The 14,290-nt window shown below is 39.3% G+C and overlaps 1 protein-coding gene across 3 annotated transcripts in view; it reads right to left on the bottom strand.

The window, feature by feature from the left end:
* Positions 1 to 14,290, bottom strand: part of LOC106083286 (muscle M-line assembly protein unc-89) — a 106,183-nt gene that overhangs the window by 24,157 nt on the left and 67,736 nt on the right. For all 3 annotated transcript variants that reach the window (XM_013246214.2, XM_059364581.1, XM_059364583.1), the window contains one exon: positions 7,065 to 7,282. In XM_013246214.2, the coding sequence (XP_013101668.2) occupies positions 7,065 to 7,264 (200 nt within the window). In that variant the 5' untranslated portion in view covers positions 7,265 to 7,282. The remainder of the gene's footprint in view (positions 1 to 7,064; positions 7,283 to 14,290) is intronic.

Below are 14,290 nucleotides of genomic sequence, written 5' to 3'. Positions count from 1 at the left end.
AAATAAAGTACAAGTCGGTTCATAACCTGATATAGCTGCCATATAAACCGATCTGGGATCTTGACTTCTTGAGCCTATAGAGGTCGCAATTATTATCCGATTTGCCTGAAATTTTGTACGACGGATTCTTTCATGACCATCAACATACGTGTTTATTATGGTCTGAATCTGAATATAGCTCCCAAATAAATCGATCTCTTTATTTTACTTTTTGAGCTCACAAAGAGCGCAATTCTTATTCGAATTAGCTGACATTTTACACAGGTCTCCAGGTCTCGCTCTAATAGCAGAGCAAATCTTTTCTTATAACCTTTTTTTTGCCTAAGAAGAGATGCCGGGAAAAGAACTCGACAAATGCGATCCATGGTGGAGGGTATATAAGATTCGGCCCAGCCGAACTTAGCACGCTTTTACTTGTTTTTTTTTTTTGATTTTAGCTTAATTTTTTTTTAATTTATGATCAAAACTAGTGTCACGTTGACATTGCTCAGGAGATGTGACTTCACGAAACGAAATGAGATACTAATAAGGTGCGATGTGAACTCTGAACTCTCATCACGTTTCGAGGGGGTAGTACAAACATTAACAAGCGGAGTCAAGCCCTGTCAGAATTCTTGAATACTAATTATCTAATAACACTTTATAATGGCAACACTGCTACCTTTGTTAATAGGGTTAGAGGAGGTTTTAGATGTGATAATATGTTCGGAAAATCTAATCGATGAGGTTCAGGATTGGAGGCTCTCCATGGAGCATTCCTTCTCTTACCATCGCTACATTAGGTTTAGAATAGCACGGCCAGCGCCGAATCCGAAAACCTTCCGTAATAAGTTGAAAACCAATTGGACAAGATTCGGAAGACTACTCAGAAGAAGACTTGGGCAAGATAATTTAGATTATTCAAGCATAGAAGACATTGGCGACAATGACAACAGGACTACGACTGCACTAGTGGGGTCTTTCGAAGATAGTTGTCCTCTTCGGGAAAGGATATCAGTCCAAGAAAAACCCTGGATGACCGGGGAGATTAGCATTATTGGGAAAGAGGTCCGCAGACTATTTAACAGAGCACGTCGTAAAAAAACGGACCAGACCGATAACGTTAATGACGCCGCCATGATGAAATAAATTCTGTCAAAAACCCATGTCCAAACTGAAACGTTAGTAGACGACATGGAAGTGAGAGCAGAGACAACGGTGGACATGTTGAGGCTTTTGATGAAAACGCATTTTCCACAGGATACGACGGGACTCACGGAGACACCGGAATCTTGCAATAATGAGGTTGATCGAAGGCATATCATATCGGAATTTATGGTCAAGGAAGACTTGAGGACCTTCAAACCATTTAAATCATCCGGACTTGATGAAATATTTCCGGCGTTACTACAAAAACCTCACCTGGCCACTATATTCCTAGCCTGCCTAAGATTTGCATATACTCCGAAAGACTGGCATGAGGCAAAGGGTGGTGTTTATACTCAAACCCGGCAAGGAAAGTTATGTCACATCAAAGGCCTACAGTCCTATAAGCCTTACGTCCTTTCTACTCAAACCATGAAACGTATTGGGGATACCATGATAAAGAGTAGGACATCCAGAGAACTGCTCAAATACAAAGGCATGGCTATATCAAGGGAAGGCCGGTGGAGACTGCCCTGCACGAGCTGAGTACCGGTGGTAGTTGATATGGTTCAGTCCAGAAACTTTGTTCCGGGTCGTCCGTGGCTCTTGAATTGGGGCAATATGAATCTTACCCTTGGTGATTTTCTCCATCAGAGCGTGCGTATCTGTCTTGCTTCGGTGGTGGTTTATCTGGATGACCTCAATCACCTGGCACTGCACTGCACCTGATGTCTCAATAGTAGGATCCTTGCCTATCACAGGTTCCCAATATTGAAAAAGACATCCTTGCCCTCGTAGTGCGCCATGCGTTTAGTCTTGGCCAAACTTGTCACGGAGACTTGATCAATGCCCACCACAAGGAGAGTTCGTTACTCTTTCTCTTCCCTGTGGAAGATATCCCATTTCTCTGAGACCAAACCTTGGTTTTGCTTCCCAAAAAATCGTGCATTCCGTTGCTAATTTGCTGTCCATCCCTTGATGAAGATCGACACCTTTGTGAACTGGGGGATGTCCATCTTTCTCATCAGGTCGAGCTTTGCGCCCACCCAGGGAGCGAGCTGTTTGACTGTATAAATACATTCTGCTGACGCAAAGCGTAGCGTAAAGATGTCCCCTCCATACTCCCAGCCATCATTTGTATAGGTGGACCTTCTATAGACTTCCACACATGTTCGAAAATCTGCACGTTAACCAGATTCTCCACTGTGGGCCGACGATCTGGTAGAATCCTAACGGATGCACTTCCGATATCGATGACTACATAAGTCATCTCATCTCTGATGCGCTTCTTTGCTACTCTGGTGTAAGATGGCGGCTCCTTACCTTTTCCAGCGACAATTTTTCCCTTCCGTGATGGATATGTCGTCCTTTTGGAAGTCACAGCCCTCCATGAAGATTCAGGGGCTGTGTGCGTTTCCTCCGTTACTGTTCCGACTTTATCTGGATTCTCCATTGCGGGATGGCTGGTTTGGTCTTTCCAGAGTACTTGCAAGTGCTTGGAATGTCAGTTTGTGAGGTTAGCCCTCTCTCACTTTTGCCGTCATTCCGCTGTTCTCATCTTTCGATTTGGCTGCTATGAGTGTCTCATTGACACTGTTTGAATTGTAAACACCACCTTTACCTTAAGGCTGGGGTCTGGCGACTGGAAGTGCGCTTGGAGCATGGCACCCACACCTAAAAAAAAGAAAGGCGGACAATATACTACGTTCCGATGCCACCACCGTAGCTGTTGGGTCTTTGGAGTCAATTTTGATCCTACTTCAGAATGGCTTTAATTTTTTTTCGTAATAGGAAGTACCTATTCCGAGATACAGATATTTTTCTTTGAGGAGGCGGTCCCACAATTGCAGTGATGTTCAGACATAAATCTCTTACCGATAATAAAGGGTGATTTTATAGCTATTATCCTTTTGGCAACAATAGTTTAAACAGCTCACGCACGTTTCGTGTTTTGTTTAACTGTCAAACATTTTCAGTATGGTCTATAATTCAATCATAAATCGTCTTACAAACGAACAACGTTTGCAAATTATTGAATTTTGTTATCAAAATGCGTGCTCTGATAACAATGTTCATCGGGCGTTTCTTCCATTTTACGATGAAGCTCATTTTTGGCTCAATGGGTACGTAAAAAAGCGGAATTGTCGATTTTGGTGTAAAGATCAGCCTGAAGCATTGCAAGAGCTACCAATGCATCCAGAAAAGTCACAGTTTGGTGCGGTTTATGTGCTGACGGTATCATTGGACTATACTTCTATGAAGATGAGGCGAATCGTAACGTAATTGTAAATGGTGACCGCTATCGTGAGATGATATCAAACTTTTTTCTGCCCAAAATGGAAGAGCTTGACTTGCATGACATGTGGTTTCAAAAAGACAGTGCCACATGCCACACAGCACAGCAGTAACAATGGACTTTTTGAGAGGCGAGTTCGGAGTGGAGGTCAACATTTGCATGAAATAACCTTCAAACATTAAATCATATGGACCGTACTGTCGATTCTAATAAAGATTTCAAGCATTTTTCTGAATTTAGTGTGTTTTTTTTTTTAACTTCTTAAAGAATCACCCTAAATTGTATGGTGGATTTTCAATTGCCGATTTTTTTAAGGTCAAAATTATCTCACGACGGTTCTTTCTCGTGTAGTGTTTCCTTTGAAAAAAATTACCGCAAATAATTCCATATTTCTCTCTAAGATTTCGAACGGACATGGCTAGATCGACTTAAAATATCGCGACGATCAATAATATATGTACTTTATGGGGTTTTAGACGAATATTTCAAGGCGTTACAAATTGAATGACGAAACTAGTATACCCCCATTCTATGGTGGAGGGTATAAAAAAGAGAGTATATTTTAGACCTTCCTCTTGTAACGATATTATAATATTAACCCTTACAAGGCTGGTACTATATTCGCTTTTCGCCGATTACTTTTTCTTGATAATAGGTTTTAAAGCAGTTAAGTTCAGCCGGGCCAAACTTTGGATACCCACCACCTCGGGTATATATGTAAACCACTTTTCGTCAAAATCCAGTGAAAAATGCATGCCTTATGCCACAAAGCAGCTATATCGAAATATGTTCCGATTTGGACCAAATACCAAATAGTCATTGTTCAATTGTGTATAACAAAATGTTGGTCTTTTTAGTAGCTACGATACGGATGTCGAAAAGCCTAACATATTATAAATGCGCCTTTTATGGGGCCATGACTTTAAATCGAGATATCGGTCTATATGGCAGCTATATCCAAATCTTGATCGATCTGGGCCAAATTGCAAAAATATGTGGATGGGCTTAACTTAACTCACTGTCCTAAATTTCGGTGACATCGGACAATGAATGCGCCTTTTATGGGCCCAAAACCTTGAATCGAGAGATTGGTCTGTATGGCAGCTATATTCAAATCTGGACCGATCTGGGCCAAATTGAAAAGAAATGTCAAAGGGCCTAACACAACTCACAGTCCCAAATTTTGTCGACATCGGGTAATAAATGCGCTTTTTACGGGCCCAAAAGCTTAAATCGAGAGATCGGTATACATGGCAGTTATATCCAAATCTGGACCGGTCTGTGCCAAATTGGAGAAAGATGTCGAAGGGACTAACACAAAACACTGTCCCAAATTTTGGCAAAATCGGACAATAAATGCTCCTTTTATGGGCGCAAGACCTTAAATCGAGAGATCGGTCTATATGGCAGCTACATCCAAATCTGGACTGATCTCGGACAAATTCAAGATAGATGTCGAAGGGTCTAACACAACTCACTGTCTCAAATTTGAGAAAAATCGGTTAATAAATGTGGCTTTTATGGGCCTGAGACCCTAAATCGGCCGATCGGTCTATATAGCAGCTATATCCAAATCTGGACCGATCTGAGCCAAATTGACGAAGGATGTCGAAGGGCCTAACATAACTCACTGTCCCATATTTCAGCAAAATCGGATAATAAATGTGGCTTTTATGTGCCTAAGACCCTAAATCGGCGGATCGGTCTATATGTGGGCTATATCAAGATATAGTCCGATATAGCCCATCTTCGAACTAAAACTGCTTACTTGAAGTCGAGTGCGAGGCAGTGCTGCCATCGGCACAGTCTTGGATTGACGGAACCCTAGTGTTGCTATCTGGAAGATCATGTTACACGGATGAATCAAACCTAGAGAACAGAGTGGGCCTGGGTGTGTACATTGAGAACCCAGGGACTGAGATCTGTTTTAGATTGCCTGGCCATAATACGGTCCTGCAGGCGGAGATCCGGGCGATCACGGAATGCGTGAAGTGGGTGTGAACATCTTTACCGACAGTAAAGTTGCCATAAGGGCAATAACAACTAGGAGGTAAAGGTCACGAACAGACTTGCAGTGTGAGAAGGAGATTAACGTCTTCTCTGAGGATGGCAAAATCCGCAACGTTTGGGTGCCGGGCCATACGGAGTAAGGGGAAATGGAAGGGCAGAGGATTTGGCGGTAAAGACCAGAGAACTGCCGTTAATAAACTTGGGGTTAACCCGAAGCCTTTCGGGACGACGCAGTCCGAGTTAAGGGAGTGGGCGATGAATGCGCATGCAACAATGTGGAACAGCGAAACGGTCGGTAGGACGGCGAAAATCCTATGACGGGATCCGGATCGTGAGATGAGGCTATTATTGAAAAGAAGTAAGAAGGAGGTCAGTATAGCTATTGGTATCATAACGGGACACATAGGACTACGAACTCACTTATGTAAAATCAGTGCGGCAAGTGATAGCATGTGTAGGTCATGCGGGGAAGATGATGAGACGTTGTACAATTTCTTTTGTCATTGCCCGGCTTTCGCGTCTAACAGATACCGGCACTTAGGTGGAGACAGAATACCAACTTAGGGGAGTGGTATTGAAAACCATGAGGGATTTTGAAGTTGCACGGAATTCCTAACTTGAAATTTTTTTTTTAGAGATTACTTTATAGTTTTTGGAGCGCAGAACAAGCCGATTACTGGCTTAGGTGTATGTCCATAGTGGCATGGGGCGGATTAGTATATGCACCCTCTTTTCAACCTAACCTAATCTGCTTATGGACTAAAAAAGAATCTGTGCAAAGTTTCTGCTCAATATATTTATTTTTAAAGACTGTAGCGTGATTTCGAAAGACAGACGGACAGACGGACAGACGGTCGGACAGAAGGACGGATATGGCTAGATCGTCTTAGATTTTTACGCTGATCAAGAATATATATTCTTTATAGGGTCGGAAATGGATATTTCGATATGTTGCAAACGGAATGACAAAATGAATATACCCTCATCCTTCGGTAGTGGGTATAAAAACTTGCTGATTTCATTCAGTAGGACATTCCCTCAATACTTATGGTAAAATTTCAATAAAATTGTTATTTTATAATTGTTATTTTCGTAGTGTTTCAAAAAAGGAATCGCGGAAATAAAGGTTTTCAACGGTGAAAAACCAACATAGTAGCAGCCATAACTCGTAAATAAAGTATTTTTCATTAAATTCATTGGACCTTAACAATTCTGTTATTAATTATGTGTTAAGAAATTTACGTATTATTTTGTACCAAAATAGACTGCAAATAAAATTCTCTATTAGAAAAATGTGTTACAAATGAATGCACTATGTTATTTATAATGACTGTGATATGAATAGTGTAAAAAATCGTGACAAATCATTTTTTGTTGGTTTTCAATATGATGTTATTTTAAAACGATTTCAAATAACTCGAATCATTTTCATATTTAAAATGGTATATATTATGTAGCAAATGCACATTCTATTCTATGCACACTGTCGAAATAAAACGCTATCTTGGTGACTGATTTCATCCATGTATCTTTTTATAGGTGCCACTTTGGAAGTTATTATTAATGCATTTCGTAAGAGTGTTTGCTCGACATTAGTATGCTTATAGATAAATTGAAAATCTCATTTACTCACCATATATCCCTAAGATTGCCTATAGAAAAACTGTTTCGTCGAGTTTCACCATCCTTTTTAGAGATTTTCCAAAAGCGCAGACGTTTGTGTTGATCTTCTTCATAGAAAGGGTTTAAGTGTTCTGGGTAATTGTATATCGAAACTTGACTAGTTGACCGTCCATTGCGCATGACAACAACATCGCCATTTAAGCTGCCCATGATTATTCACAGAGTTTCCTGAAAGAATAGAAATGAATACAACTTACTAACTGATCGTAATCAAATGTTTGAGCCAATATGGAATAAGTCGTTAAACGGCTCTAATCCCGCTTTGGCCCAGGTTGTATAATACAGCGACTTAAACTGACGCATTAAGCTAAGTTGCCCTTAACTCAATTCTCCAAATCACCAGATCTTGGGGAACGTTCCACTCCAAAACCCCCCAAAGGGACTCATAGTCCGATCGAAGAATTGGTTATATGGAAGAAGAGTATGAATCAGATATATATACATTACCCTCATCGCTCACGAAAACCCTATTCAGACACGTAGGTTACAAATAACCTTTTGTCAATAGCAATTGTTAGACATAGCAGCAAAAAACATCTTTTGTTGGCTCAATATTTTGTTATTGAAACCGAGTGTATCATTTTACACAGAAAAAGGGTACCCAAGGTTCCGGCCGTCCGCATTTGGAGTATTTATGATAACAAATCAGATTTAGAATGTTGAAGAAATTGTCTTTTCGTCACAAAATTAAAACTCCCAACATTTTCACAATTAAGCAAAAGTAAATTTGCAATAAGACATTAGAGTTATTCTGTTGCTATTATGTCTACGTCTTAGCATCATTAGTAGTCTTTTCTGAATACATTTCTTACTTTGCGAAAATATTCGTTGGGTGTCGTATTTCTTTTATATTAACTTGAACATTTAATAGACTAAGTGTTAAATTTAGTATTCACACCTTTTTTTTTATTGATAGCTTAACAATCGGTAGCAAGAAAGATGCAAATATATTTAAATTTTCAATGTTATCATGCCAAGTCGGGGAATCTGCAAACAACCCAATTTTAATTTATTATGTTTCTTCCAGATTGAGGAAGTTATTCGATCAAGACAGTGAGTTTGTGACTCATTTTTTCCATAAGTTCCACGGTGTTATATTTTTCAGGGGAATAAATAGCTATACGGGGTTGCTTGTTGATTTCTCCGCTTTTTATACCCTTCACCATAGAAGGGAGATGTACAAATCTAGTCATTACTTTTGTAACACCTCAAAATCATGATCTGCTATCCTACATGCAAAAAAATTATTTGCTTCACATAAAGGAAACGAATTATTCGAAAAGTAAACATCTTTTGTGAAAAACGTTAGAGTTTTTTTTACGATGAAAGTACTTTTTTGCGACAAGCTCTTGCAAGAATTTCTGGTAAATATAAAGTTTTTTGTCTTGACAATACCTTTCATTCTTGATATATTGAATACTTTACTTACTTGACTTCTTATTGTACTTTTTTCCAATGCAAGTGTTTTCGTGTAATGACAGACTTTTTTCTGCGACAATTACCCTGCATCCATGGTGGACATGATTCTGTGCATCTGTTGGAAGTTGTATTGATGGCTTCGAACGCCAGACAACGGCAACTGCTCTCGCTGTTGCTCCGTGTGCCCAGTTTCGAGTCCCGGCCGGGCTCTGCCATATATTTTAATTTTCAAGTTTTGTTTGTTTCTCTTTCGAGACGAGCTCACTGATCGGAGATAATCTTTGCAAATGGAAAGGGAAAGCCAGAGATAGCAACACACACCAACCACTAGGGACGCGTTTGGTCTTTGGGTAGAAGACTTTTCAACCATATTATGTGTGATGGCTTCAGGGCCGTGCACCGTATTTATTGCGAAAACGCCTCCCAAAAGAGAAACAAACAAAAATTGTGAAATCTAATGATATTCGCCCTAACAGGCAAAAACCATTGAAGTATTCTGTTTATCGTAAAGATGCTCCAAACGCTATATTTTTTTTGTGTGTATGTAAATTTACCTCGAAAATTCCATCAAGGTAGGGGGTAAACTTCCCAAATATCAACGAGTGCTGTCTGATCCAATTTGTCGTCATAACAAGTGTAACGTTTTTGGTAGGTTCCTACCAAAATTGGTAGGTTTTTATTCCCTTGGTAGATTGGTAGGCTGACCTCAATATTTGGTAGGTTTTTCCAACCTAAAGCTAATTACTGAAAAAAATGCCGCGGATAACTCAAGATTATTTCAACTCTTTTCGTTCCTGTGTCTTCGTTAAGAGTGAACCTTGGATGTCGAGGGGTAAAATAGAGTTACTGCGGTTTTTGTGCGTTAAATGTCTTCAATCCGAAAAAGGAGCTATATGGCAGCTGCATACAAATATGGTCAGATCTGGTCAGACCTGTTGAGTGGCCATGTAAATAATTCTAACGGGGAAAATAAAGGTAGAAAGCGCATGGGTAGTAGAGCATTTCTATTTTCTTGGTACAGTTATTCACAAGGCGGATTTAAAAGGGTGATCTCACGTAAACTGCTGAAAACAGCCAGACAGTTTATTAAGATGACAGTTCTTTGTTTACATTCACAGCAAACCACTCCATTTAATGCACGTTCTCTTTCTCTCATATTACGGGCATACGGTTTAGACCATATGATTTGTGATTGTTATATAAATGAGATCACCTTTTAAATCCGCCTTGGGTTGCTCATTGAAATCGGGGAAAAATACCTTAGACTTTTATGAACTCAAGATTTCTTATAGGAAGATCGGTATAAAGAGAGCTGTATTAAAATAAAGGCCATCTTTGAACTCTAGGCTGTAGAGTGATTTCAACAAACAGACGGACCGACATGTACGCATTGTAGGGTTATAAAGTAAAAGCGTGCTAAGTTCGGCCGGCCTGAATCTTATATACCCTCCGCCATGGATCGCATTTGTCGAGTTCTTTCCCAGTATCTCTTTTTAGACAAACAAATGGTGAAAGAAAAGAATTGCTATGCTAATTGAATTGAATGTAGAAGTCTATGTGTAAAATTTCAGCCAAATCGAATAAAAATTGGGCCTTTTAGGGGTTCAAGAAGTAAAGTAGGGAGATCGCTTTATACGGGAGATGTATCAGGCTAAAGACCGATTCAGACCATATTTGACACATATGTTGGAGGTCATGGGAGAAGCCATTGTACTAAATTTCAGCCAAAACGGATAATAATTGCGCCCTCTATAGCCTCAGGAAGTCAAGATTCCAGATCGGTCTATATCAGGTTATGGAGCGATTTGAACCATATTTGGCTTAGTTGTTGGAAGTCATAACAAATCACGTCATGCAAAATTTCAGCCAAATCGCTCTCTATAGGCTCCAAAAGTCAAGACCCCAGATCGGTTTATATGACAGCTATATCAGATTATGTACTGGTTTAAACCATAGTTGGCACAGTTTATGGTTTATGAATCCTAACAAAACACCTGATGCAAAATTTCAGCCAAATCGGATAAGAATTGCGCCCTCTAGTGGCTCAAGAAATCAAGATCCCAGTTCGGTTTTTATGGCAGCTATTGGGTTGCCCAAAAAGTAATTGCGGATTTTTCATATAGTCGGCGTTGACAAATTTTTTCACAGCTTGTGACTCTGTAATTGCATCCTTTCTTCTGTCAGTTATCAGCTGTTACTTTTAGCTTGCTTTAGAAAAAAAGTGTAAAAAAAGTATATTTGATTAAAGTTCATTCTAAGTTTAATTAAAAATGCATTTACTTTCTTTTAAAAAATCCGCAATTACTTTTTGGGCAACCAATATATCAAAACATTGACCGATATGGCCCGACCTACGCTTATAAGAAGTATTTGTGCAATATTTCAAGCGGCTAGCTTTCCTCCTTCGAAAATGAGCGTGCTATCGACAGACAGACGGGCAGACATGGCTAGATCGACTTAAAATGTCATGACGATCAAGAATGTATTTACTAAGGGGTCTTAGACGAATATTTCGAAGAGTTGCAAACAGAATGACGAAATTAGTATACCCCCATCCTATGGAGGGAAATAATTCAAATTTTGGTAGGAAATTATTTTCTTGAGTGGCAACACTGGTCATAACATATATCGTTCTAGCCATGACCGTCCGTAAGTGGTTATCTGTTGACAAAGTTCCTACTGTATATTTTAGTTTGAAAAATAAAATACTTAGTGTTAAAAATGTATAGTTTTTGCTGTTTTTATGCTTTTAATATACAGGTGATAAAAAATTAACGATAGTATCGATATTTATTTTAAAAATATCGAATATTCCGAATATCTCTAGTTTGCCATATCCACACCAAACATGCTCTTATGACAACTGTACGGCATTAATAGTGTACCGCTCCATTTGGCTTCAAAATAATACGATATGGTATTCAATGGCTTTTGTTCAAATGTATTTAAAGCCATGTTTGGTATCTCTTCAATATTAGGCGCCGGTAGCTCGCAGCTAAGCTTCTCGTGACAGCGTTGAAGAGGACACAGGACGAACCTCAATGTTCCAGCCTGTGTGGTGCTCAGAGCTATCCCGTGCCGGGTACTAAAATAAATATATAGGAGAGGCTGACGTGAATAGGTATGGCACACTACTCACATGCTGCTCGTCTATGCCGACGCCATCGATATTATTGGTCGAAAACCAGAAGCTTTAATTGCAGCCTTTGAATTGATCGATGTAGGGCGAATGTGGGTCTGGCAGTAAATGAAGAAAATTCAAAGTAAAAGGTATTTGTTCTCGGAACGAGCTCTACAGCTGGGTAAACATTCCATTCATATATACCAAGAATTGTTGTCAGCGGCTAAAGAAGTCAAATTTTAAAATAGATTTATATGGAACCATATGGACCATACTTGGCGTGGACTTTAGATTCCGAAGTGGCCCAAAAATCTAAAAAGATTGACAGAAAATGGCACTGTTGGAAACTTTAACTTTAAGATAGTCAGCAGTTTCATCTTCCTCGGCGCCGCAGTGTGGGCGAAATAACCGATCTGGCGCGTCAAGACTCATTTTTCAACCTGTTGAATATCGGAAAAATTTTATCTCTAACATTCCAAATGCAAATTTTGCCCATGAACATTCCACTAAGGAACAGGGGCAAACTTCTCACATATCAATGAGTTCAGTCCGATTCAAGTGTAAGCTCAATAATAAGGGGCCTCCTTTTTATAGCCGAGTCCGAACGGCGTGCCGCAGTGCGACACCTCTTTGGAGAGAAATTTTACATGGCAATGTTACCAGCAGTAGAGGGGAAAACCACCGCTGAACATTTTTTCTGATGATCTCGCCAGGAATCGTTCAGCGTCATAGTCGGACATGCTAACCTCTGCCCTACGGTGGCCTCCTCTCCAACACTCCACTGACCTTAAATATCAATTCTTATCCAGTGCAAGTAAGATGTTCTGGATAAAATATCAGTGCACAGTTGTACTGTTAAGCTATCGACAATATGCAATAACAGATAATAAAAAAGATTAATTGTGATTTGCACTGTATAAGACTAAAATAAAACACTAACTAATTGATCTGGTCCAGTAGAACAGCTGTAAGCTGTCAAACACAACATATGTTTCAGCCGGTGTGCACCTAGCATTACCATGTGTTTTTGGTTCATTGTCAAATAGTCTATAAATTTGCATTTGTGTCAATTTAGTGAAACAAATATTTGTGTTATTTATTGATAGTGGTATGTATTAGCCAAAAAAACTTATTTCGTGATCTTTGCTTAAATGTCTTATACCAAAAAAAAAAAATGTTATTACTTCCATTTTTTATAAATTGTTATGTTCTCTAGTGATAGTTTTAATGAGTGAATCATCTGCGCCCACCTACGACCAATTGAGATATTGCATTTTTATACCCTCCACCATAAGATGGGGGGTATACTAATTTCGTCATTCTGAATGTAACTACTCGAAATATTCGTCTGAGACCCCATAAAGTATATATCTTCTTGATCGTCGTGAAATTTTATGTCTATCTAGCCATGTCCGTGCGTCTGTCCGTCCGCCCGTCTGTCTGTCGAAAGCACGCTAACTTCCGAAGGAGTAAAGCTAGCCGCTTGAAATTTTGCACAAATACTTCTTATTAGTGTAGGTCGGTTGGTATTGTAAATGGGCCATATCGGTCCATGTTTTGATATAGCTGCCATATAAACCGATCTTGGGTCTTGACTTCTTGAGCCTCTAGAGCGCAATTCTCTAGAGCGCAATTCTTATTCGAATTGGCTGACATTTTACACAGGTCTCCAGGTCTCGCTCTAATAGCAGAGCAAATCTTTTCTTATAACCTTTTTTTTGCCTAAGAAGAGATGCCGGGAAAAGAACTCGACAAATGCGATCCATGGTGGAGGGTATATAAGATTCGGCCCAGCCGAACTTAGCACGCTTTTACTTGTTTTTGGGAATAATTTCGATGCTCAGACGAGAAGTTTTTATAATATTGTGCAAGCCAAATTTAGAGACAGGTTTATCTGGAAGCTATATCATGATATGTACCGATTCACACTATACTTGGCACATACGAGAAGTTGATTAGCAAATTTTCAGGCTAATCGGATAAGAATTGCGCCATTTGGGGGCTCAAGAAGTCAAATCGATGGATCGGTATATATGGGGGCTACATCCAAGTCTGAGCCGATATGGTTCATTTGCAATCTCTAATGACCTCTATTAGTAAAAAGAATCTTTGCAAAATTTCAAGTGTCTAGCTGTATTGGTTCAACCTCTATCGTGATTTCGACAGACAGACGGAAGGACACAGTAAAATCGACTTAGAATATCAAGACGATCAAGAATATATGCACATTATAGGGTCGAAAATCAATATTTCGAGGTGTTGCAACGGAATGACTGGATTCGTACGGTGGTTTGTATAAAAATAAATTAATAAGTATGAAAAATTGTTGCAACTTTCACAAAAAAAAAATAACAAAACATATTATTTTTTTTGTTGCAGCTTTATCTGTTCTCAACCAAAAGATTTTGATAGCAAAACAAAAAAATATTACCCTAAGAGCCACAAGTTAAGAGCCGCTAAATGAAACATTTCGCCCACAGTGCACCGCCATGAACGAAACGAAAGACAACAGTTTTAAATAAAACGAAGAATATCATTGGTTAAAGGATGCTAAGCAAGCAGTTCAGGAACGATGCAAGTTATCAATACTAGACTATGACCCATTGGAAAAAAAGTGGAGATAGATACAGGTGTCA

The sequence above is a fragment of the Stomoxys calcitrans genome, chromosome 3, assembly GCF_963082655.1.
Source record: "Stomoxys calcitrans chromosome 3, idStoCalc2.1, whole genome shotgun sequence".
Taxonomy (NCBI): Eukaryota; Metazoa; Arthropoda; class Insecta; order Diptera; family Muscidae; genus Stomoxys; species Stomoxys calcitrans.
This window is presented reverse-complemented; position numbering and strand designations above follow the sequence as displayed.